Source organism: Microcebus murinus, chromosome X (genome assembly GCF_040939455.1).
Source record: "Microcebus murinus isolate Inina chromosome X, M.murinus_Inina_mat1.0, whole genome shotgun sequence".
Classification (NCBI taxonomy): Eukaryota; Metazoa; Chordata; class Mammalia; order Primates; family Cheirogaleidae; genus Microcebus; species Microcebus murinus.
Genome location: NC_134136.1, coordinates 96,431,574 through 96,458,648, shown reverse-complemented (window position 1 = coordinate 96,458,648; position 27,075 = coordinate 96,431,574). Strand labels below are relative to the sequence as shown.

Here is a 27,075-nt window from a genome sequence, read left to right as displayed (position 1 = left end):
GAATGAAGGTTTCTCAAAAACCTAAAAATATAACTATCATATGATCCAGCTGGATATTTTATCCAAAGGAAAGGAAATCAGTGTATCAAAGGGATACCTTCCACCCTCATGTTTACTGCAGCAATACTCACCATAGCTAAGATATGGAATCAACCTAAGTGTTCATCAACAAATGAATGGATAAAGAAAATGTGGTATATATATGCAATAGAATACTATTCAACCATAAAAATGAATGAAATCTTGCCATTTGCGGTAATATGGATGGAACTGGAGGTCACATTAAGTGAAATAAGCCAGGCCTAGAAGACAAATATTGTATATCCTCATTCATGTATGGGAGCTAAACAAGCTGATGTCATGGAGGTAGACAGTAGAATAATGGTTACCAGAGGCTGGGAAAGGTTGGGGGTTGTATGGGAATGAAGAGAGTTTTGTTAATATGTACAAACACAGATTAAAGAAATAAGTTCTAGTGTTCGAGGTAACCATAATTTATTGTATATTTCAAAATAGAAAGAAAAGAGTTGAAATGTTCTCAACACAAAAAAATGATGTTTGAGGTGATGTATATCCTAAATATGCTGAGTTGATCATTAAACATCAAGATATCACATGTACCCCATAGGTATGTAAATTTATGTATCAATTTTTAAAAAGATGATTTACAGCCCCAAGTTCTTAAAAAAAAAGTCTACCCTAGAGATGCTGCTGCAATGTCCAAATCAAGTCATTAAAGTATGAAAAGTGACTGACAGTAGGCACTGAATGAATAGTTACCATTTGTACAAGTCTCTAGTTTTACATTTATTGTAGATTAGAAGTCTCTTGGGATCAAATGCTGTCATTTCTGTTTCTTTGTTCTTCCAGAATGAGCTACACAGTGATCTAAACACAAAGGTAGTAAAAAAGAAAATGTGTTCTGATTCTTAATATGAAATTAATCTAAAGATAGGGATTGCTATATGTTATGTAGGTTACTCTGTTGAAATAGGTATATAGATACACAAGTATACACACACACTCATTACAGGACTACATAATTATGAAAGGAAAAGGGTAAAAAACAGGCCACTGAAAAATGATGTGCCCCGAGCCCATAAATGATATTTTTCCAGCTTTGAAAAAGGCCAAAATTATTTCTGAGCCAGATCACTATAGCTCATGTCATCACTATTTTGATTTAATGTAGATATAATTATCAAGAAATATGAACCCATATTATTTCCATTTCTTAAATCTACTATTTTTGATCACATAATATAAAAATGTCAAAATCTTGCTGTCTACCCTTATAGACAATTTTCAGCTATTCTAGGACTATCTTTATAGTGGACTATCCAACCTTCTTATTTTCTCCTGATCATTTCTTAACCCAGTTTTCTAAGCTCATTCATTCTAATACTATTAGTATTGCTGACATCCTGGCTTATAATAGAATTCTTAATTTAACAAATCATTGCTCAGAAACTATATATCCTGGCCAAAAGGAACAAGTTTGAACAACGTACAGCTGTATATTTAAATACAAGGACTAAAAGATTTTAAAATTATATTTGCATACTTCTGCCACTGCAAAAAACTTATAAGGAACTAAGAAAGAAATGAGTGATTGAAACATGAAAGTGTTAACATGTGATCTTTCATTTACCCTTTTGCGCCATTATGAACCCTCCAAATTTAGGCAAGTTTGTCCAAAAAGAATTAAGACATTTTATTCATTTAAAAATATTTTCTCTCTATATTTTGATATGGCTTGTCATTCAGGGCAACAATCTTTAAACTTTTTAGCTCATAGAAGAAAAGTGTTCAATAAAAATGTTTAATCTATACAGATAAAAGGGGAATCTCTGATTTTAAATTAAACAAAACGTATCTTTTCAGGTCTTGAAGGGGAGAAAGAGAAGAAAAAGGAGACATACAATATTCCTGGCCCTATTCCTAAATTTACATATGACACAGAAGTTTAAGAGTAGGAGCTGTCTGACATCAGGCTTTATTAATGGGGGTGGTCTCACTCATTTGATGAATATTTACTGTGCCCATGTGCCAAATACTATTCTTGAAGTCTTCTGAAACTCAGACATTGTTAAATCATAATAAAATATTGTGTATAGGCCAGATGTGGTGGCTCATGTTCGTAATCCCAGCACTCTGGGAGGCCAAGACAGGAGAATCACTTGAGGCAGGAATTTGAGACCAGCCTTGGCAACATAGTGAGATCCCATCTCTACAAAAGAAATTTAAAAATTAGCCAGGTACAGTAATCTGGACCTGTAGTCTAGCTACTTGGGAGGCTGAGGCGGAGGACTGCTTGAGCCCAGGAGTTCGAGGCTGCAGCAAGCTATGATCGTGTCCCTGCACTCCAGCCTGGGTGACAGGGTGAGACCTCATCTCTTAAATAAATACATTATACTGTGCATAGCCAAATGAAAATTATGTGAAGTCCTACATTTCAGAAGTATGACTTTTTTAATGGTTAGAAAAGGGTTATCCAAGTATATTAAGACATGAACCCCATAATCAGAAATTTTTGTGTGAGTAGGCCAAGTTGAGCTGTCCATTCTTAGAATCTTTATTTTCATTTTCTCAGTAATCTTCTATTTTTCTCTAATTTCATTATGTAATTTTGGTCACTGGAATGACTCAAAAAATATCTAATTATTTATAGTCAGCTTCAATTACAGTATTAATTGTTAGCTACTGGCATGATACCTGGTAGTAACAATAATAACCAATATTTTTCCATTTCCTACTATGATCTTTGTATACATTATCACCCCCTGACTACAACCCTCCTTTATAGGTGGTATTGGTGGTGGTACTAATAAATGGCCAATATTTAAATTAGAACTTAACTAAGTGTTAGTGACTGTGGCATGTCTTTTACATAGATTATTTCATTTAAACCTCAATACTCTTTGAAGTAATTGTTATTTCCTCATTTCAAAAATGAGAAAACTTAAAGGGCCAGGCATGGTGGCTCATGCCTGTAATCCTAGCACTCTGGGAGGCTGAGGCGGGTGGATCGCTCAAAGTCAAGAGTTTGAAACCAACCTGAGAAAGAGCGAGACCCCTGTCTCTACTATGAATAGAAAGAAATTAATTGGCCAACTAAAAATACAAAGAAAAAAATTAGCTGGGCATGGTGGCACAGCTACTCGAGAGGCTGAGGCAGAAGGATTGCTTGAGCCCAGGAGTTTGAGGTTGCTGTGAGCTAGGCTGATGCCACGGCACTCTAGCCAGGGCAACAGAGTGAGACTCTGCCTCAAAAAAAAAAAAAAAAAAAAAAGAGAGAGAGAGAAAACTGAATAACTCAAAGAAGTTATTATGTGCTCAAGTCCATATAGCCAATAAGTAGCAAAGCTGGAATTTAAATCTAGATATATTTGGCTTCAAAGTCCACATTTTCCTTCCACTGTAATATAGTGACTATGCTGGAGTTAGTTAGTTATACAATGGTCATGGTAGACAGCCCTGACAGGCCTATCTATTATTCAGAAATACAAGCTAATGTAACTTAAAAATATTTAAAAAATTCTGATAAAACTTAGAATGGGCACATTCTGATCACCTAAGGAAAAGAAAAACTGCACCATCCTAAAAGGTTTTTATGTAAAACTTAACGTGCAAAAGAAAGCAGTTCCTAAGTGCCATTAGTGAAGATGTTTAAAATAAAAAACCATACAATGGTATTACAGTGGTGAAAACAAAATTACTTTCTATTAATATTTTCACTCAGTTATCAAATACTCCAATGTTTAGAGCAATTATTAAAAATACCTAATTATGTAGTACATATATTTTACTATAAAACAGTAAACAACTCACATATAATTAAACTGAGGATGTACATTCAAAAAGAAGCCATTAAATTAAAGGTTTTATTTTTTATAAGGTTGTTAATTTATGTATGGCTAAAATCACATTAATGAAACACTCAAACAGCATTTATGCTGTAAGGTTATTTGAGTAGATGGAGGTGGGAAGCTTCTATAGTTCCAAATTGTATTGGTATTTATCAAAGGATAATCAATAAAGTTTTATAATATTATATTGCTGTTCTGTATAATTACACAAATGCTTTAGATATTACATATAAATTAGAAGGCCAGCAAAGACCTTGGTTAAATTAACCAACATCATATATACAGATAGGAAAAAACATTAAGGGTCATATTCCCATGCTGTCTAGATTGAGACTGGTTAGCATATTAAAAAAAATATAGGAACAAGACTCAATTCTTGAATTCTTTATTGTGCAAGGTACTTTAGTTTTAACCTATCAAGTTATAATTTAAATTTAGTTAAACTAAAACATAATTACAGATTTGCAAAACAAGCATAACTAAATTAAGCATTCAAAACTGCTGGTTCAATAGAAGTTAAATATTTCAGTTTTCATATTCCTTAACATTATTTTTTCCTGGAACTTAGACATTTGAGAAACATTTCAGTTACACCATGTGCCAGTCTGCCATTTGCCATGGAACATGAAGAGCCCAGGTGGTTGCCAATGATGTAAACTTTTCCTACTGGCCCCAGAAGTATGACTCAGTGCTGTCCTGAGGTGACCACACTTCTTATGGTAGCAGAAAAAAGGCTTAGTATTTTATCTTCGACAGTGGCTATCAGAAAATGTGCATAATGGCACAGTTCATTCTCAAGTGATTAAGTTACATACTTTTGCCTTTCTTAAAGAATGACAAATCTTGAAAACTGCAATACCTAAAAATTAACATGCAAAAGAAAGCAATTCCTAAATGCCATTAGTGAAGATGTTTAATATAAAAATCCATACAATGGCATTACAGTGGTGAAAACAAAGTACTTTCTATTAATATTTTCACTCAGTTATCGAATACTTAACAGTATACTTAATACAAGAGACACACATACATATTAAACTTAGAACTATATTAATATGTTTCCATTTTGTTAAATATTTTTATTTATTTAGTCATTAAAATAATTACCAGAAATCTCACTACGGTCATGTAATTTACATACTTTATCAAATTACTGATAATTACAGATGTCATACTCATATAGTTACCCTCAATTTTAAATAAACATTCTTTAATATCTGAGATTCCAATTGTTGAGGCTTTAACTAACACTAAGATGTAAGAATGTTGGAAAGAGGTAGGAATTAGAATAGTATAAATGACACATAATCCACTATATAGAAGGAAGTAGTATCTAAAATAGGTACGAAGGAGAAAATTGCAATACGTAAGCTCTCTGAACGAATTTTGAAGTAATTTGGTAGCCCTGATCTTTCGAATACACTTTTTCAAATTAACACATAACTGTGAATGTTCATGGGATATACAGTGATATTTTGATACACACATACAATGTGTAATGATCAAATTAGGGTAATTAGCATATCCATCACCTTAAACATTTATCATTTATCATTTCTTTGTGTTGGGACCATTCAAAATTCCTTCTTCTAGCTGTTGGAAATTAAAAAATAAATTAGTGTTAAATATAGTCACCCTATAATGCTATAGAACACTAGGACATATTCCTCCTATCTAGCTGTAATTTTGTATTGGTTAACCAACCTCTTCTAAAGCCCTCTCCCAATGTCCCCCTCTTCCCTATCATTCCCAGCCTCTAGTAACTGCAATTCTACTCTCTGCTTCTATGAGCTCAACTTTTTAAACTCCCACATGGGCGTAAAAATATGTTGTATCAAATACACTTTTCTGATGTATCAAAGACAGCTGTTTGTATTATAAAATACAAGGGACCAATTTATTCAAATATATTAATTCCAGTAGTGTGAATGAAGTTTACTTAATACATATAAGTTAAAGATTATAGGGTCAAAAATTATTTCACATTTAGAGTTTTATGTGCATGTATATTGTTCATAATTTAAATGGGAAAGTAAAATAATTATAATAAATGATTCAGCACTTATTCATCTCTAAACAGACCTCAAAAAGTACTATGTGTTCAGATTTGTGTTTAATCCTGTTGCACTGGACTACACTAACAATCTGCAAAGCTTTAGAAAATGAGATTTAAAATCATTGAGTCATAGCAAACAGAGATTAGAAGACCATCAGGAGAAGATTTCCTAGCAGCTAATAGCATTTTAACTCTCTATAAATGGTGTTTGGCATTCTCAGAATTTTACATTCAATTATGATAAAATGAAATCTAAAACAAACATTTTTAATGAGAGGATTATTCTATGAAGTAGGCTTGTTGCATGTGTTAATCAAGATGTGCTCTAGCTTTGACACTAGTGATCAAAAGAACTCATTCTCTTTTGTTCCTAACAGAGATGTCCTCATAACAATGAAAAGATCTATGCAACATACTATTTCTGAGTTTTCATACACTGGGTTCTTTGTCATATTAATTTTGCTACAAAAATATGTGAATTTAGACAAGCCCTTTAACCTCTCTGAGCTCAACTGCTTACATGTAATATTATGGCATAGGACCAAGAGATTTCTAAAAGTTCTTTCTCGTTCTAGCTTTCTATAAATTCATCTCATAGATTGTACAGAGAACAACAGTGTCAGTGTGTAGAGAAACCAAGCATGTTCTGTTATAAAAGAAATGTTACAAACTGTGTTAAATAATGATGTGTTTCAATAATGGACACAAGAACTGTATTTGAGTTTGTGTTTCAAATTTGTCTATCAAATATAATTAAAACCACACATGTTAAACAGAAAAATAGGTATAAATTTTCCTAAGAATTTAAGGGATGTACTTATACTCTATCCATAAAACAAATCTGTTCAATTCATTCACACATATCTTACAGAACTATCATTACATAGACCTTGATTCAAGAAGTATGATTTAAAAATGAACACCATGAACAAGAAGTACATTTTTTAAAAGATACTCCATATCAACTTCCATGTACCACATATCCTAATTTATACTTCCCTTGGTATTATGTATTTGGAATTCATATTTTTGTTTCTAGGATAGTAGGACTTTTCAGCCACCTGAAATTTTTTGGGGGGTGTGCGTATTAACAATGAGCAGGCAAAGAAAGGCAGGGTGAGGCGTTAGACTCTCCAAGGGGCTAAAGAGTATTTGCTCTATGACCTGCTTGCTAACCTGTAACAATTTTCAGTGGTGACAAAGAAAGAAAAAGAAAAAGAAAAAAGGAGAAATATTTGTAACCTAATATCTTAGGAATTTATGAACCAGAATTTGTAAAGGTAAACTGTCACTGGTGACCTAGACCTAGGGGATTCAAATCCACCTAAATTAAAAATATATCTTCTGTTTTTGTTATACAGCAAGCCTTTGTGTAAAGCACATGCAGTTTTGTGCTTGGCATTCAGTTACTGAACAGAATAAAATTAAGCTGAAAAATTCAACTGTCACTAGTGGTCACTAAAGTAGATGTAAAGAAAATCAAGAAGCTAATGATTCATCTCTTATAAATTAAATATGAAAATGAATTTAAAAGCTTAGAATAATAGAATCTTAGAGTTTTAAAGAAGACAATATAACCCAACTTTCTTTTATAGGAAAGGAAACCAGAAATCCAAATTATTTACCCTAGGCAACCCTGACAGACAGAAGTAGAGCTGTCTCAACCACATGATCTTATCTTTTTAAAGGCATTCATTTACTTATGTGGCTTTAAATAATAAGTTATGAATGGCTCAGGATCCCCTACTCCAAGCCAAAAAAAAATGCCAGTCTTCAAAGTTTGCATGAAAGTATAAAATCTGACATATTATCATTCACTGTCATTTAGAAACATAACAATATCAAAAAGATTGAAGAAGTAGCAATAACAACAAAATCATGGTGAACACTATTTCTCAAAAGCTTTAAGGTCAACATTGTTACAGGTTATATTGATTATAAGGCTCTTAAAAAATTTTTATATTTTTAAAATTCCTCTAAGTTTTACATGCAAGTTGACATGCGAGTTTACACAAGATGTACTAGTTGGATATACAGAACATTTTTCAAAGGAAAACACAAATGCAAGTCAAAAGATGAAACCTAAGGAGAAAAACAAAACTGCTGGTAATAAAAAAATTAAAAGCTGGCATAGGAGTTTTGGGAAAGTACACTTTCCAATAACAATTCTATGCAAACAACATGGGAACTAATCTGTCACCTTAATGCTTCTCAGATGTCCTTAATCCAAATAGCACTTGTGACACATGAATGAGAAAAGACATTGTTTTGCCAGTGAGTCTCTCGCTTTCAGTGATCCAAGCTCAAATGAATTGGTTTATTTGTTTCTTACAATTGCCCGTTTCTCCTATGAAAAGTTAATACATTCTTATCACTTAAATGGAACTCTACTGCTCATAAGTGCCTGTCATTTTCATTGCATGGATTCAATGCTTAGTAATAATTTTCATCACCTGTGATAGTAAAACTCTTATATTCCAATTTTCAGACACGATCTGAGAAATGAAATGATGTCAATAATCATGAACCTTTTGATAAAATAATGCTAAGAAGTACTAAGGAAGCATAATATACAGGGGTCTACTACTGAAATGAGGTATATTCATACTTAGCCTTCCCTGGCAGGAAGAATGGGATATATCATTCTAATAATTAGGCTGAAGTAGTTAAGTGATCATTTGACTCAAATAAGGAAAAAAAATGATTTGGAGAGAAATGCTCCAATAAAGCTGTTAAAAAAAGAAGTGGCTACATAGACAACTGAAGCTAGTAAGAGGAAAAGAGCGCCCAAGAGAGCCAACCACCTGAAATCCATACCCTAGATATATTTTAAAATCAGTATAATCTTTTCATACTATGTCTTAAAGCAAACATATGTGAGTTATATCTAGTAATTTGTTTCTAAATTGGAATACTTAAAAAATCTTTTTCATAAAGATCATTTTTAAATCCTATACTGTAATAAGTAAGTAACTTTTTTTTGTCAGTGTCAGAATGTTACTCCACTTCTGTCTGGACTATATCTTGATTAATTATTCCTTAAAATTCTCTATAAAGTAAACTTTCATTATCTCTCTTTTTTTTGAGACAGGGTCTTACTCTGTCACCTAGGCTGGAGGAGTACAGTGGCCTGATCATAACTCACTATAGCTCACTGCAGCCTTGAATTCCTAGGCTCAAGGGATTCTTCCACCTCAGCCTCCTGAGTAGCATGTGCCACCATGCCTGGCTAATTTCTTAAAAAAATTTTTTTAGAGGTGGGTGGTGTCACTATGTTGTCCAGACTGGTCTCCAACTCCTGGCCTCAAGCAATCCACCTGCCTCAGCTCCCCAAAGTGCTGGGATTATAGGCATGAGCCACCCATGTCTGGCCTCCATTTTAAAATAAAGAAACTGAGGGCTTGAGATGCAAAGAGATGAGTTAAACATATATGGCAGATACAGGACAGAATTTGGGTTGGACCACAACCAGAGTCTTACAGTCCCAAGTCAGTACTATAGATCATTTGTATTGTCTTCTGTATACAGTGCTTCCTACTAGATATTTGTCCCATTAATCTTTTTTATTCATTTGGGTGAAATGTAAAGATGGAGGAAGAGAGGAATAGGGGAGTGAGTCTTTTGACATGGCTACAGGTGATACAGATGTTTTCAGCAGCTTTAAAAGGCATCACCTGGCATTTTTATTTTGGAAATTAGAATACTAAATTCACAACAGCCTACAAGACAGTGGTTACTATACAATGATTACTCTTAATTAACTTCACTGAAGAACTCGTGTCCATCTGCACCCTGAAAAAGCTTCCAAGTCTACTTCTCACCATCTGTATGTCATAAGTCATGCAAATCACACAATTTGCTTCTAACATTCTGTCATTAATTATTACAAAGCTGTTTGTATTATTACAATACCTATTCATCTTAAATCTGTGTAATTTTATGAAAAGTATTATTGGAAAGTTTTGAAAACAACTTCAATCTAAAGGTTGCCCACCTAACCTGAGATAAATGCCAAAGTTTGAAGATATTGGAAAATCTTGGAAAGTCAAACCATCCTTTCCAGTCACATATTCAAAAATAGCTTCAAACCCTTGATATTTAGTGTATAATCTATGCAGGCTGTTTTTTGAAAGTTTCTTTAAATGTCAAGCATTCAAACAAAACTAACTTTCCTTCATTTCCTGTGAGCATAGCTTAACAATACTTTGTACAGAAAGCTGAAGCATTCCACAGAAAGCACATTAATGCAGAGCTAGGCTGGTACTCACAGAGCATGAAGTCAGAAAAAGACATGTAGCAGCAAACCAGGGAGACAATTCTAAGACATTCATATCAACATTAGCAGAACTTTATACTTTTACAGAGGTGTATTAATACAAAGGAATCAGGTTTAAATTGGAATAATTATAATATTTCAATTTATTGTGGCAAGAAAAAAATGTATCAGGTTAATGCATTAAGTTCTGTCACAATTTCTTTATCTACTTATTACCAAAGCCTGCTCTTTTTAAAATTGTCACACCAGTAAACTAAAAAACAAATAATATTTTAACCAAAAAGGCACAGGAATTAAGTGTATTAAAGTAGTTCTGTTTTTAATTTAATAGAATTTCTTGATGTGACCAATGGAGGTCTTAAATTGCAACTATTCTCATAACCCAAACTCACCTGCTAAATGCAGACATGGCCCCATTTAAGATGAAAATAAGGAGTTACATTTAATGACAAGAAGAAAAATGTTGACTTCCTCACAGTGAAGCAAGTAGAAAAGTTCTTTTAGTTATATTTAATTTCAGCAAATTGGCCCTAGGCAAATATCTGTCCTAACTAAGTAAATATGCATGCATATTTATATACACATTTATACATACAGCTGAATATCAATTATTATAAACCACATTTATTTGCTTAAAAATTTTCATGCCTTGTTTAACATTCCTACACAAATTGTCTGCATGAAACAGAAACTACAATTACAAGGAGCACTGGGAATCAGGCTTTAACAAGGTTTAGAATAGCACACTCTTCTGTCCAAGAGTTTAATTGCAAATTGGTTAGCATTGAGGTAAAATTAAATGAAGCTAACTTTTGGTGGTCTCCATCCTATCTGTGTACATTAAGTTTCATTTTCTTAAACATACTTCCTGATTAGCAAAAGATAAAAATGCCAATCAAGTATTATAAAAATTAGTTTCAGTCAAATGAAAACCAGGTATAACAGTCATTCAAGAAAATTACCACAGGAGTCAATCTGAAGGAGCTCCCAATTGCTAAAGTTGGAACAACTCGAGCAATAAAATAAAGTAGCACTGGATTATAATCTAGCATGGAAAATAAATATTCATGAGTCCATATTAATATAAATAAATGACAAGATGAATAAAGAAATGGGGGAGAAGACACCAATAATATGTATTCATAAAGTTAAAAAATGTTATTCATGTATGGAAAAGCATAAAGTTTAAAAAGGAGAGAAAAGGTAAAGGAGAGGTTCTTGGTGCCAGGCCAGGGCCAATATTGCCTCTTGGGAGCATTTTGATAATTGAGCAAAGTTTCGGGTTATCACAATGATCAAGTTACCAAATGATTGCTAGATCAATGGATGTAACAATACCACACACTGAAGAACTGCCCTATGTTCCAGTTACCTTTTTCATTTTTATGTGAAAGTTTATTTCCTAGAGAGGTAAAACAAAGCTACTTAACATATGAGATATTGTTTATCTTTTGATATTACTAAATTTGAAAATAAATTACATTCTATTTTTTATTTAAATTTCATTTCACAATAGTTTTAGACCTATAGAAGAATTGCAAAAATAATATAAAAAGTTCCTGTGTACCCCTCTTCCATATTCTATTTTTAACATCTCACATTACTATGATACATTTGTCACAACTATGGAACCAACATTGGCATACTGGTATTAAACTAACTCCACACTTTATTTTGATTTCATTAGTTTTTTTCCAAATGTGCTTTTTCTGTTCCAGGATCTTATCCAGAATACGATAATATCATGTCTCCTTAACCTCCTCTGGTCTGTGAGTTTCTCACATTTGCCTTGTTTTTGATGAGCTTGACAGTTTTGAGGAGTATTAGTCAGGTATTCTAATGTCTTCAAATTTGTTTTTTTCTGATGTTTTTCTCATGGTTAAAATGGTGTTCTGGGTTTTAGGGGTGTGAAGGAAGACTACAGAGATAAAGTGTCATCCTCATCACATCATATCGTGGGTACATGATATCAACATGACTTATCACTGATAATGTTAACCTTGATCACCTGGCCAAGGTAGCAACTGCCAGGTTTCTCCATTGTAAAGTTATATGTTTCCCCTTTTCCACACTCTCCACTTCGGAAGCAAGTCACTAAGCACAGCCCACAATATAGGGGTGGGGATTTAAGTGCCACCTCCTTGTGGGGAGGGCAAAGAGTAGCTACGTAAGTTATTTAGAATTCTCTGTATGGAAGATTTGACTCTTCTTGCCCATGTCTTTATTCATTGAATCATTTATTTATATCAATATAGATTCATGGATATTTATTTTACATGTTGGGTTATAATCCAATACTACTTTATTTTATTGCTCAAATTGTGCCAACGGTAGCTATTGGGAGCTCTTCAGATTGGCTCCTGAGTCTTTGATATGCACTCATCATTGTATGTTTTGAGCACTTCCTTACTTTCTGGCATTACAAGATGCTCCGGGCTCTTCTTGTATATGCCCTGCCTCAGCCCTAGAATCTGCCATTCTCCAAAAAGCTGTGGTTCATTCCCACATGACTTTCAAATGCTCAACAGAAATTACTAGGATGATATATCAAATGAGTCTGGCTCATTACCATTTCTCCTACTTGTTTTTATTCTAGTGTCTATTAGTTCAGCTATTCTTCCATTTTCTTGTACATATTTATTATATGGAATGACTTCTGATCTTAATGCTTCTCTTAAATCCATATATTTTAATTATAAATAGGCAAAAATATCAATTATTTTCTCCTTGTATAGTCATACTGAGTATGCACATATAGAAACCTATGTTATTTTGTTATATATTATAATTTTTCTTTGTATTAAAATGAGGGCATTATACTGAATTTTTAAAAATTACATGAGTAAGTAGCTTATATTATCTATGAATTTTATTTCAGGAGACATTACATAATGTCTTTTATGTAAAGGGCATGTTGGGTCCAAAAGAATTGACACAGGAAAAAAAGAACTAGAAATATGAACAAGTAGATATTGATATTAAGGAATAAATTTGGGTATGATAATACTGTTATAGTTCCCTAGCTAATATTCTGCTGTATTTCTTTTCTATGTGTGTGTTAGCTTCCAGTACAAATATGTATAATAATAAACTGAAAAAGAAATCTAATTTGAAAAAAACTTAATGTAAGAAACCATTACCTTTAAACATTAGATCAGATACATCTTAAAATTAATATGGCCAGAGATTCACAGTATTACCATATTTAAAAATTTCTTACTAGGCTGCTTTTTAACACAAGATATCAATAATGATTTCAAGGAAAATGATGAAATTCTCAAAACCATCCCCAAATAAATTTTAATTCATATGGATTTTACAAGATAATGAGCACTTTGAGAGAAAAAAAGTGCTGTACATAATGAAATGGACAAGTCTAAGGTAACTTCAAAATAGTTGGTAATTTACCACAGTTCACAGTTTTTTAAAGTGTCTGTTACCCTGGGGTACTGTAATAGCTTTCATAAAAAATGAGACTTCAAACCATTCTCTCTACAAGAAAAATTTTTGTTTTCATTTATTTTAAAGTGAAAGTTTTAAAAGGAACTACTTTAAGTTCGTACACACACACACATACACACACACTCCCATGTCACATTTACCTCTGGTAGAAAGGCAAGGTGGAAATATTATGTATTTTGAAACCAGTTAGAAATCACTTCAAATGGTTTGTTCAATAGAACAAATACCTGTTCAATAAATAATTTAGGTATATAAGACAAGCCGTCCAATATTTCTAAGCAAAAAAACAAACCAAAAAACTCTCCAAGCAAAAGTTTTATCATAAGTAAAATAGAGATAATTCCAACCTTTCAGAGCTAGGAGAAGAATTAAAGGTAATTTAAAGTTAATGTAGGGAAAGAACCTAAGCACACTACATGGTATGTAGTAAGCAATAAATATGATCTATTACTAGTTTTTGCCTCTGAAGATTGCCAACCAAATATCATCTTTTCCTTAATTAAAAAACCTGACATTTATCATGCACCTACTATGTACCAGGCATTAAGTACACCACAACAGAAAAATGTTACAAAAGGTAGAAGCACTTTTTAAATTGGTAAATTGATAATTCTATGTAATATTATCACTTCCATTTTATAAAAATGAGAAAACTTAGGCAAGTTACTTAAACTCTCCCTACCTAAGATCACATGGCTAGGAAGTGATGGAATCAAGATGTAAACCCAGGTATCCAATTCCAAAGTGCTCTTAACTTTACTATATCACATATAGTATGATATAGTACAGGCAAGATATAAACCCAGGCACCTGATTCCAAAGTGCTCTTAACTGTACTATATGTGTTGTCGATTTTTAAGGGGTAGAAAACTCAGAAAATTTTTAAAAAGGTCAAATCTAGAGATAATTGTGTACATACCTGAACTGTGCCCTTCACCCTCTAAAGTGTAAATCCAATCCAGTGTGTTGGGGGGGGAGGTTGATGTCAAACCTAATTTTACTGAATAGTTGTACAATCTCTGTTGAGCTGCTTAACAGCTGTCCTTTATCTCATTTTTAAGGATTACTAGCAATAATAGATGCGAAGTTCATGAGACCTTTCCAATTTGGGTAAATAAGAGGAAGAACCAAGCTGTATTATATAATGTTTTCAAAAATGCTCCAAAAAAATAAAAAAAAAACGTGATTCTGAGTATGCAGAAATTCTAACTAAAAATACAACTCATTTCTAACTAGGATATTTTCAGTATGAAAATGACTCCAGGCAAAGTATAGTACTTGAATACACTGTATTCTCTCAGGTCAAACAATTTCTTTTCAAGCTTGTTTGCATTATTAGATTAATCAGCAAACCTTTCTCTTCACATATTAAGAGTAATCTTTTTTTTTTTTTTTTTTTTTTTTTTTGAGACAGAGTTTCGCTTTGTTGTCCAGGCTAGAGTGAGTGCCGTGGCGTCAGCCTAGCTCACAGCAACCTCAAACTCCTGGGCTCAAGCGATCCTCCTGCCTCAGCCTCCCGAGTAGCTGGGACTACAGGCATGTGCCACCATGCCCGGCTAATTTTTTATATATATATCAGTTGGCCAATTAATTTCTTTCTATTTATAGTAGAGACGGGGTCTCACTCTTGCTCAGGCTGGTTTTGAACTCCTGACCTTGAGCAATCCGCCCGCCTCGGCCTCCCAAGAGCTAGGATTACAGGCGTGAGCCACAGCGCCCGGCCAAGAGTAATCTTAAATAGGAGCCTAGTGAAATTATCACAAATCCCAAATAAACAAAATCTGAATTGACAAGTTTTTACCATAAACAAACTCAAAGCATTGTGTCTAGGAATAGACTAGAAAGAAAAATTATCTAAGCCCAAATGTTCCACAGAACCAACTTCTCTCTACATGTAACAACTCATCATCAAACTCAAAGCCTCTGGTCTGATAACTAGAAGGCAACAGAGCAGGCTTCTGGATGAGGAAGCCTTGTGTTACTGTTGATTTAATGCAACACTGGTGCCAACAGAGACTGCCACAAAGCTCATCCTGGTATGCATATGAAGGGAAATGGGGGAGGAGCACCTAGCCCTGCTATACCACACTGGCTGTATACTACATTGAACTTGGTTTCCACATAGCCTCCGGCAGGCCAAAAGGAAAACTAGCAACTGGACTACTACATGTCTGTTTTGAGCACCATTAGCAGAAACTCTATACTTTCTCTTTTATATATGTTTAATACCTCAGTGGCATGTTTTAAAAAACAAAATATAAATATATCACACAAAATTAAAATCTCAATTTTCTGCTATGGTAAGAAAAATAACCACAAGTCCCAGGAGTATTAAACTTTTTGAAAATAATGTGGATGGTTGAAGACAAAATTCATGAAATAAACTCCTACACATATTAATCACAACAAATTATAACAAAAATTCAGCTAATGTTGAAATGAATCACTCAGCAGAATTATTTAAGGCTAGAATTTTAAAGGTTTTTTAATTAATAAATTACATTGTAAGTATAACTAAAAACTTACTAGATAGTAGACTCTCATAATCTTTGGTAAACAAGTTGAAAAAAGTAAAATTTAGGATATAAACCAGACTTCCATTGATTTGCTGTACATTTCTTCAGAAAATATATTGTAAGCCTGTTTTAAAAATAGCAGATGTACTTGAAACAAAATATAAAGTTCAAACACCAAAAAAAAAAAAAAAAAAAAGGCATTGGGCAACATTTTAAACGGCAACTTAACTTAATGTGGTTTCTTCTTATCTACCGTTGTATCTGAAGACCAGCCAACCTACCTAATGAAACTAATTTCTAAGAACATTAGTGTCAAGTAAATATATAACATCCTGTGTGCTAAACTTGATATTAGTTATGTAACAATATTCTTACCAGGGCAAACTATCATACATTAACATCAGTGTGAGTTTGGGTTTATTTAATAAATGTTGGTTTTCAAAACAAGTTTATGCTGTGACAATATACTCAATAGATGAACACAGAAACTAAAATATTAATTAGTATTATATGTTAGTAAAATTTAAAATCTAATGAATTTATGCAAATACCAACAAACCCTTTCTTTCCTGAAATTGCAAGAGTAGATAATGAAAGCTTCTATTAGAATTAATGATTGCAATTTAAATTATTGAACAAAAATGAAATCATCTTTAAAGCTGAAAAAATTCTATCATGTTGAATAGCTGTTCCATCATGTTGAATAGCTGTAAGTCAAATCAGGGCACAACTGCAATCCATTGTTTTATGGTACTAACTTTGTATCTAATCCTAAAGTTGTTTTATTAAGAGTTAACAAACTGAAATGACTATGTTAAGGTCTTAAAATTGTTACTTATTCTGATTTATATTTTAACCATTCTAAACTGGGAGGAGGCATACTTTATTTGAAAAATCTCTATAATTTGCCTACTAGTGATTATCTAGTAGCATGTAATTCACAAAAATTCCACATGAGGCATCTGTATTTAGCAAGCTATACTTTACAATAATTCCCTACATATGTTCTTAACAAATGCCCTTCAAAAATTAGTGAAAATAGGCCGGGTGCAGTGGCTCATGCCTGTAATCCCAGCACTTTGGGAAGCTGAGGTGGCAGGATTGCTTGAGGCCAGGAGTTTGAGACCAGTCTGAGCAACATAGTGAGACCTCACCCTTACAGAAATTTTAAAAAAATATTAGCCAGGGGTGGTGATGCATGCCCATAGTTCCAGCTACTTGGGAGGCTGAGGCAGGGGAATCACTGGAGCCCAGGAGTTTGAAGTAGTGAGCTATGATTATGCCACTGCACTCTAGCTGGCAACAGAGTAAAACTGTCTCAAAAAAAGAAAAAATTAGTCAAATTAAACCTACATTTAGTTTAAAAATATTAAAATTATTTTTTTCAAAATCAAAGGAAGGTATGAATATTACATAAGAAAATGCTGATTTAAGATGCATCTTCAAATACCTTAATTTTATTACCATTAATAAAAATGCAAATTTAACATTAAATATAATAAAGAAGATAATGTTTTTCATTAAACTAAAGGGCCGTTTTTCCATTTTGTCTTACTAATTAACAAATAATGGAAATTTTATTCTCACAACAGAAAAATACATTTTAATTTCCTATATGAGCTTTTCTTTGTATTTTTACAAGATGACAAACCTAAGGCATTTTATCAATTTCACTCTACCATGCATTCTAAAATACATAGAGTTCTTTTAAAAATACCAAAATGAAGAAACAATTAGAAAATATGAATGAAAGAAAATAAATGCTCAGATGATGAAGTATGTTTTTATTTTTCAACTAAGTATTTGCTTATCATGTTGTTCTATTAAGTGACATTAGCAAATATTTATACCATATTTATATTTATGGCATAATACAGAAGTGTTAATCACTGAAATTATTAATATCTCATAACAAAGTGGAACCATGATTTAGGTCTTTGAATTGGCTAGAGCAACACAACTAATAGAAATGGATAAAGCAACTGTATTTCCACTGTATTTTGGCATACAATATACAAATTGGCACTGAAGTATCCATTAGAGTGTTATAAGGGACTTTACGTGCATTGTCATTTAGGAATGCAAATTTGCTGAGAGACGGTAATCTGTGAATAAATTAATTTATTCCTTCACTCAACAAATATTTTCTGAGGGCTTATTTTATGGAAGATACTTTCTTACACATTGGTATGAACAGATTGGGTCTCTGCCCTCATCTAGTTGGGTAGTTGTACATCAATAAAATAACCATACAAATTAATGTAGAAATAAAACTAGCAAATGGGACACAGGAGATATACATGGTACTAGAAGAGTGTGTAACTGAAGATTTCATGGGATTTGGAAAATTTAGGAAGGCTTTCCTAAGGCAGAGGAGGGAAAGCTTGAGATCTAAAGGATGAGTAGAACTTAACTAGGTGACCAAAAGATGGAAGAGAGAACATATTAAGTGCAAAGGCCCAATGGTGGGCAAACAGGAAGAATGGAGAGGTGGCCAGTATAACTGGTGCCGGGCACGAGGCTTATCTCATAGGCAATAATCAAACCTTCAAGGGTCATATAGGCCATGTTAAGTAAGGACTTTGATCTTTATCCTAAAAACAATGAAAAACCATTAATTGTTTTAAGCTGATAAGGGTGAGAAAAGAAAGAATAGGATCAAATGAGAATGATTCTCAAGGAGTTCATCCTAACTACAGGTATATGGGTCAAATAAACAAAATTAAGATGCTATAATTATCATGACCTTGACAAAAAGGTCATATATTGCCCCCTTGCAATAATAGGAGAAGAAGAGGAAACAATACATTAATTTTAACTTTTCTAAACCCAATCACCGCTTACCAAACTTTCTCACTGCTGTATCCGTAATTGCTGAACAGAGTCTCATAACCCTGGGAGGTCTGGGGAATGCAGCTTTAAACAGCCTACAAGCCTAAAATTCCTGTTAAGCCTCAGTCTCATCATTAAAATCATGCCAATTATGCTTTCCACATCATGAATATGCATGTTTGTTTTAATATAAAAATAATGTTTAAAAATCAACCATTGATATCTTTTGGTCATTTGGCTTCCACGACCACAGAAATATACCATTTTGAGGAGCATAGGCCTATGCTATTCATGAAAACTGTGAATTCACTGTTATGCACCACAATGATTCCACATTAAAGACTATACTTGCTGCTCTTTAGTCAGACACTAAACCATGACAAAGTCATAAAAATTTAAAAGTTTTAGACTCCAAGTTTTCAAATTACTTATCCTCTTTTCCCCCTTTTAAATTAGTACCAATGATCCATCCTTCTAGTACACTTTATAGAAGCTAATAACTTCATCTTTCACGATAAGCCTTATGTGTGAGGTACTGTAGAGAAGTCACGTAGATAGCTAAAAGTCATTAAGCCCTAATCTGAGGTTACTCTGTTATAAATAAAAATGATAATTTATCATTGCCTTAAGAACACTTAAAAGTCTATCTCCATTCTTCATATAAGAATTTGAATCAGTAAAATTCTAAATATCCAACAACATAATGTTAATGATATAATTAATCTTCAAAATAACTCATTTTAACATTATTTCCAAATTATTCCTGAGAAACAGATTTGAAACAGCTGTACCAATTCAATACACATTCTTTGTGGGCTTATTTTTGGCAGCCAAAGTTTTATAATGTGGTATTTATTTAAACTCAGGACATGATGAGAGTTTTATTGTCTTTGTGAAATGCAGATTTGTTCTTGTACTTTTGTGCCACCTACTCAGCTCCTCCCTCACTTTCCCTTTACTGCCCACCTCTCCCCTTCAAGCAGACAAACCTAGATACAACCCCTCTGGTTAATCACCCCATATCCACTCTAGAATTGCTGTGCCTCTACATTTAGGATACATTCCTCTTAGAATATGCCTAAATAGCTTGAGTATTAAATAAATAGCTTAAATATTTGCTAAAACCCCACCCTCCCCATGGATCCCTTCCTGACTCAATAAAATTATCATCTTCGCTTTCCAATGGTGCTTGCATACATAATGCAAACTTTTAAAAAATTTACCAAGTGTACTAGTTGGTACGTGTTTCTGTTTGTCTAGGCATAAGTTTTTCAATGACATGACCATCCCTTAACAGAGGCTAATTTCCCCAAAGCAGAGAATAATTTATTTAAAACAGTCCACTAAAGAAGCTTCCATACAGAAGTACTGAGTAAATAATATCTAAGGACCAGAATACATCTACATCTTCCTAATTTGCACTAAATCATAAGTATTACCTTAAGGAACAAATGTTAATGACACTATAAATAATGTTTCTTGTGAACTAAACTCTACATATAAAAAAGGTTAATTTCTTCTTTGCCTAAAATGACAAAAATTCCTATTTCCAAAAAAGAAAATGTTAAATCCAAAGCAGATGATTGTTGGTGCCTAGTCATCACCTTGCAATTGAAAAAAAAATCTAATTTTTCAAAAGTAAGTTAAACAACCAATTTGATCACTTAAGTTTAACATATTTTTCTTATAGTGCATACGTTTGAAGTTCCTGCCAGAAAATTATTTCTGATCTCTCCAGACAGTTTAATTCAAAATTGACATTTTCTTTTATCTAATTAAATTTCAACCTCAGCCCTAGATCCTATGAGGGAATAAAAGAATTACCAAAGAGCATTGTATCTTTCAAAACTTCTTTGCCTTATCAGATATTCTCCTTTAAAGCCTTTAACTTTAATACTGAATAGACCTTATATCATCACTACATTTTCCTCTGTTACAGGATTGTATGCAAAGCATTGGTTTTGTTTTCTAATACCTAAAATAACGTATTTTATTTTCTATCCACAAGATGGCTGAGTCATCAGGACAGAAATTAGAAGTCAGGAATGTCTCTTGAAGAAAATGGTTTATAATAAGCAGGAAAGAATAAAGCAGGTGATTATGGAAAGGCTTGAGAAAAGGCTATCTTAAAAATTCATATTATTTTAGGAATTATAAGATTGGTTAGAGCAAAGTCACAGAGATAGTAAGGGAAGACTAGGAAAGCGGGGCTTGTTGGTTAACTCTGAAAACCATAATCATTTTGTTTTACCCAGAAAGGGATTAAAGATCACCAGAAGAATGTCACAGAGGGAGCTGGTCCTAGAAAATAACTATCTTAGTCTGAATGGTTCTCAAAGGTGGAAAAGGTGTGAGGATAAAATTGGAATTACTGGGTGTGACACAAACAAGGAAAATTAATAATAAAATTAATAATAAAATTAATAATAAGGGCCCTAAAGTTTTCAAAGGTTTTTGTTATGTTTCAGTGAGCAAAATAAAAAGGAGAAAGTCTGGGGACTCAAATAACTGCAGATTATGAAATATTTCTAGGTCCTACAAGTGAACAGAAAAGAGCTGAGAAAAAACACATTTTAGAGTATAGACTGAGCAAAAATTAGAAATAGTTATTGGCCTACTTTTTTGCCTATGGCTTTTTCTAATGACTTGTTTGCTCTTGGTTACTTTGCAAAGTTTAAGTTTTAAACCCTTATCAAAACCACAAGAGGACTGAATGCAATTTCCAACTGAAGAAGGTTGGTTTCTAATGTTAAATGATAAGTATTTGATTTTCTTCAAAAATATTTTCATAACATTAATTTTTAAAATTAATTTGAAGGTCTATAAAATATCTCCAAATATCCAGAAGTACTATCAGGATAATCTGGGATATAGCTACTTATATTACTGACTCATAAGGAGTTCATGTATTTACTGGAAATAACATTTGACACTGTGTCATATCAAATTTTCATTGTCAGTAGAAAATTTAATGAGTATTAAATTTTACAAACAGTGGAGTTGGGGTGAGCAAAATATGCTGGTGTTTCTTGTATCTTTACTAATATATATTGTATATTTGCATCTCTCTCAAATATTTCAGTAAAAAGTAATAGATCAAAATAAATTGTAATGTATAAATGATCCCTCATAAATAATCTCAAATATATGCCACTTAAGCTTACTAATCTTGTCAGCCTGTTTTCCCTCCTCATTTCTCTCTCTGATGACTGAGTTTCTATGCCACTTCTATACATTTTCTAGAATCATAAATAAATATATGCCCATGTCTATTGTTTACACTTAATGGTTTTTCCTGTTAGTGAAGAGAAAAATACCCTAGAAAGAAATAAAGAATGTACTTTACTAAACAGAGTTATAACTATTTATGATTGTGACTAGCAGAAAGCATATGTTATATGCTTTAAATGCTAAGGGTGATGAAACTGTGACATTAGGAGCATGCTCTGAAGAACTCCCACAATGTTGCAGTTGTTCAAGAGTCTTGTTCATTCTTTGGTACTGTCTTTACAACACTACATTATACAAAACCAAATGAGGTTTAGTCATCTCAAAGCTACAGTCTATGTCAGCAGTTGACTTTTAAACATTACTGAATCTAAGGAAATGGTGAAAAGTGTTTTTAAAATATCTTCTGTTAAAGTTTATTTGGGGGAAAAGGGTAAAGAGAGAACAATTAATTAAGGTAACAGTGTAAGCTACAAGTTGAGGAAATGTCATTTCATCCATTTTTTAAAATCTCATTTTTTGATAATATCTCAAATCAAATTTATAGAATTGTTATGGAAATTTCAGCAGTAAGGATTTTGGGACTTGAAATATAGAGATAATTACATCAGTCATTCTCTTCAAGGCATATGTACAAACATACACAAATTCTATCTTGGCTACCCAATTGATCTTTTCAAATAGCTCTAAAATGTGTTACCAACAGGTATGAAACAAGTTATTCAACTTAAATATAAAAATCATTTAAAACCACAGCTAATAATGTTAACCTAACTTCAAAGAAGCTGCATTTTAGGCTGGAGAGATTTTTAAAGGACTAGTGTACTAGAAAACTAATAATGTGTGTCAGAATGTGTGCATGGAATGTTCTACTTGCTTCAGTGGACCTAGGGGAAGCTGCAAGAATGTAACTAAGAGGGTGGGAGGTGAAGAAGATGGAGTATGCAGCACTCCCTACAAGCGTCATGGGAATTTGTAAGAGGTAGTCTATGAAGGTAATCAGACTCCCATAGAGCCATAGAGCCAAGATAGCTTTTCTTTGAATATTTCAGCAACAGACTCAAACTAAGGTAATCTTTTAGACAAATTCAAAGAAAGGGTTTTAATTAAGCATTCTCGCTTCCTGCATTTACTCTGCTTCATTCTTCCATGACTGAGAAAGAGAGAAAACAGATGTTTGTCTGTATCTAAGAAGGGGGGGGGGTTGGTGGGAATCTAGGAAATTGGAATTTCAGTAGCAAATATAGAAAGAGAAAAAGCAGCAAAAAAAGATAAGCCACTGCAGGACTTTGTCTTAGTCATCTTTATAACCCCCATGGCACCTTAGCACAATGCACCGCACACAGGGGGGCAGTCAATAAATAACAAATTAGGTTTAATTCAGTTCACTCACATTTGGTGTGCTTTGCAGTTACAAACCACTTTCCACATACCAGAAAAAAGAAAGTAAATGAGGAATAAAAGGGCAAGTAAGGGACTAAAAGGAAAGCAAAATAGATAAAAATCCACAAGCATAAGCAAGAGGCCGAAAAGGCCAGGGAAAAGAAGGGGGGGGGTGAGTTTCTCCCTGTCACTTTCAAGCCCTTCCAGTCACCCCATTTTTCGTTCTAAAGTACCTGGAGCCTAGAAAGTCAGGCGGCTACGCAAGCCCTAAGAAGGGGGGGGGGGGTCCTTCATTTTCATAATGGCATTTTCAAAGACGGTAAGTATTCGGTCCCTGATGGCTCTACCTAGAGTTTGTGCTCAGGTGCTAAATCAAACAAAGCTCTAACATTTCCCAAGTACGGTCGGGATCCTTTATTTCATCCAATCCATCCCCTCCTCAGCATTCCCAAAATCTTAGGGAAGAGTTGGGCCTGGGGAACGAAGGGGGGGGGTCCTCAACAAGCCCATTAACTCAGACAACAGAGGGAGGTAGTGAGGCAGGAAAGCTCAGGGACTAGAGAAAAAGCCCACGTTTGCAACTAAGAGAGCGAGTGTCTATAACTGTGGTTGTTAGAAATTGATAGGGGCAAAAGACGGGGCGATTGGGGGGCGCCTTCAAGATGGAAGAAATGCGAGGGTACTTGAATGCGCATCGCCTTGCACCTGGCGTCGGAGCCCCTAAAAATGCTGTGCAGTCCAAAGCCTCAACCAGCCTCAATGGGAGAAGGCAGAGGCAAAGGACACGAGGAGATGCACAGGAGATATCGCCGCAGATGCTGTCCCAGCGGAAGCATGTTTTCCTTCCTTACCCCAAAGTAGCGCGTCTTCCCCGCCCCAAGCATCCTCAGCCAAATCTGGGGGGGGGGCGCTCCCCAGCTCCAAACGGGGGCAGCCGCATCCTGACCCCATTATGCGGGCTTAAAAGTTGCTGGGAGAGTTGGCGCTGGGGTAGGCACCTGGCAGGGACGGCCGCCAAGGGGGAGTCAGGTTTCCCAGGAACAAAGGGGCCAGAGAAGGGCGACCTGGGGCACAGGTCCTGGGGTGGAGCGTCCTCCCTGAGCTAGAAGACAAGGGTCGCCACGTCCTCCCCGCCAGGGAAGCGAGGACAGGGCAAGATGCGCTGGGATTCCACCGCGGCTCTCCAACCGGGTGGCGCTGGCCGCCCCCTCGCTTTCCGCGCCTCTCCTCGCCCCTCTGGCTTGAGACAAAAGGAGACCCAGGACCCCGGGCCCCTTCCAGTTCCGTAGGACCCCTTCCGCCCCCCAGCGTACCACAATCGGCCAGTGGAAGCCCCGATGGCGGGCTCTGCAGCGGCGGGCGTCCCCTCCTAACCTAGCGCAGGGACCCCGCACCCCAGTGCCGTCTCGTCCTCCCCACAGCGGGCATTACCTTTCATCCAGTCCACTACTTGACTCGGAGACCATTTGCTGACCGGTTCCATTATCAGAGCCATGGGCACTGAGTCCGTTCCGCGCCCTGCGCGGAGCTCAGACACAAAACGAACTCAGCAGCCCGAGCCTCCCTCAGGTGGGGTCCCTAGCTGACCGCAGCCTCACCGGGCGGGCGGCGCGGAGAAAGCGGCTTTTGTGTGTCGGGTCTCGTGGCTGTAATGTCTCTAAGCCAAAGGCTGGCAGCAGTGGTGAGAACGGCGACGGGGAGGGAAACCCGCCGGGGTCGCGGCTCCAAGCCGGGTCTGTTCAGTCCCGGCTGAGGCGGCTGCTACTGCTGCCTCCGCCGCTCCTCTCGGGTCTCTGTCCCTGCGGGGCTTCAGTTCATAGCTGGAGCTGCTGAGGGTCGCGGCGCCGCCGAGGGACGGAGCCGCCGCCACCGCCGCCGCCGCCGCCGCCGCCGCCGCCGCCCGCCCGCAGTCAACTTGCCCGTTAGCCTCACTCACGGGAGTGAAGCCCCCGGCACGACTAGCTGCCCGGCGGAAATGACGAGGGGCCTCCTGCCACCCAAAATATCTCTCCGCAGCCCTCGGGTGCGGGGCGCGCGCGCCACGAGCCCCCCGCCCGCTCGCTGCCGCGCGGTCCCGCCCCCAGGGCCGACGGCAGGCGCGCGAGGCGCGTGCGCGTGCCGGCACGAGGCCGGAGCGGAGGGTCTGTCTGGCAGGCAGGCAGGTGCGGGCTGCCCGCCGCCTGGCGTTCCCGCCCTAGGGGCGGCCCGGGAACAGAGGCGCGCGAGGAGCGCGTGCGCGGCGGCGGTGGTGGCGGCAGCAGGAGTCTGAGCCCGGGGTCAGTCAGTCAATTAGGTGCGGGCGGCTGGAGCGCGGCTCTGGGGGACCTTTGAGGGGACGTAGCGGCGGCAGGGGCAGCAGCAGCCTCAGCGGTACAGGCTGCCCACCAGTTGAACGCTGGCAGCTGAGGGGGCTGAGGAGGTACCTACGCCCCGCCACCGAGGGGAGGGGAACACTGCTGAGCGTCGGGGTTACAGCGAGAGCCTGGGCTTCCCTCGTTCTCGCTCGCTCCCTCCTCCCCGCAGCTGAGTGGGCTCCCGAGGTGATTCCCGAGACCCGCGCACCCCTGCGGAGACGGAGGCGTGGACTGACTGCCGTGGACGAGAACCGGGCTCCGCCAGCCAGAAACGCAGCGATGACGAGGCAGGAGGGCCAGTGCTGTCCATCTCCCCCGGGTGACGAGCGGGGCCTGGGATTGTCAGGCGTGGAGGCTGTCACCTTAAATCCGCTTGTCCTGGTGATCCTGAGACAGGTTCTGGTCCACGTGCCTTTTTAACAGGCTCTGTTTCAGGTTTTCGGCCAACTCCTCCAACACAGCTCCCAGTACCTATTTTAGAGGATGTCATTTTGTGTTCAGATGTTCTTATATAAGAACTGAAGGGTAACAGTGGGACTTAAAATGAGAGACAAATTGTAAACAACATGATTTTTCCAAACTCATTTTCTTCAAAATTCTTACACAGGGTACTATGCAACCCTTAGTAAAATACAGTTTGTTTAACGAGGCTTCACTTTAACTGACAAATAATCCCAGAGCAAAGAAGCAAACTCTCTACCACCATTATAAGTGTTTTCTCCCTGTCATTCTTAACACATTGACTGCCACACTAGAAAAAAAAATTTTTTCCTTGGGGTCACGGTGTTTCATTACGAAAATAGAATAAAAACTTTGGGGAAAAACCCAATCCTTTCTAATTTAATGAAAATTTTTTTATTTTTTTATTGTTTTCTGTCTGTGAGTTATATGCAACTTGAAAAACAGTTCACGTGGCTCCCAAGGTAAAGAGACATGTGAGTTAACATATGCTTCAGGAAGCCCTAGGCTCAAAACTAGCATGAGTTAAATACAACTCACATGACAGTTAATATATTAAAAATCTCCATTGAGTAAAAGAGAAACTCTTTTAATAACCATTTCAATAATGTATTGCCAGTTCCTACAATAACCTGGTTTT

At 36.1% G+C, this 27,075-nt stretch overlaps 1 protein-coding gene across 6 annotated transcripts in view; it reads right to left on the bottom strand.

Moving 5' to 3' along the window:
- CNKSR2 (connector enhancer of kinase suppressor of Ras 2) overlaps positions 1-25,698 on the bottom strand; it is a 268,980-nt gene extending 243,282 nt beyond the window's left edge. For 2 of the 6 annotated variants that reach the window (XR_012916031.1, XM_012784624.3), the window contains exon 1: positions 25,054-25,692. Coding sequence is in view for 5 of the 6 variants with exons in the window: in XM_012784624.3 (XP_012640078.1) it covers positions 25,054-25,117 (64 nt within the window). In the remaining variant the exon portion in view is untranslated. Of the gene's footprint in view, positions 1-25,053 lie in introns of all 6 variants that reach the window. The other 4 variants (XM_012784628.3, XM_020285003.2, XM_012784627.3 and 1 more) reach the window with 4 other exon arrangements.
- Positions 25,699-27,075: the final 1,377 nt, after the last annotated feature.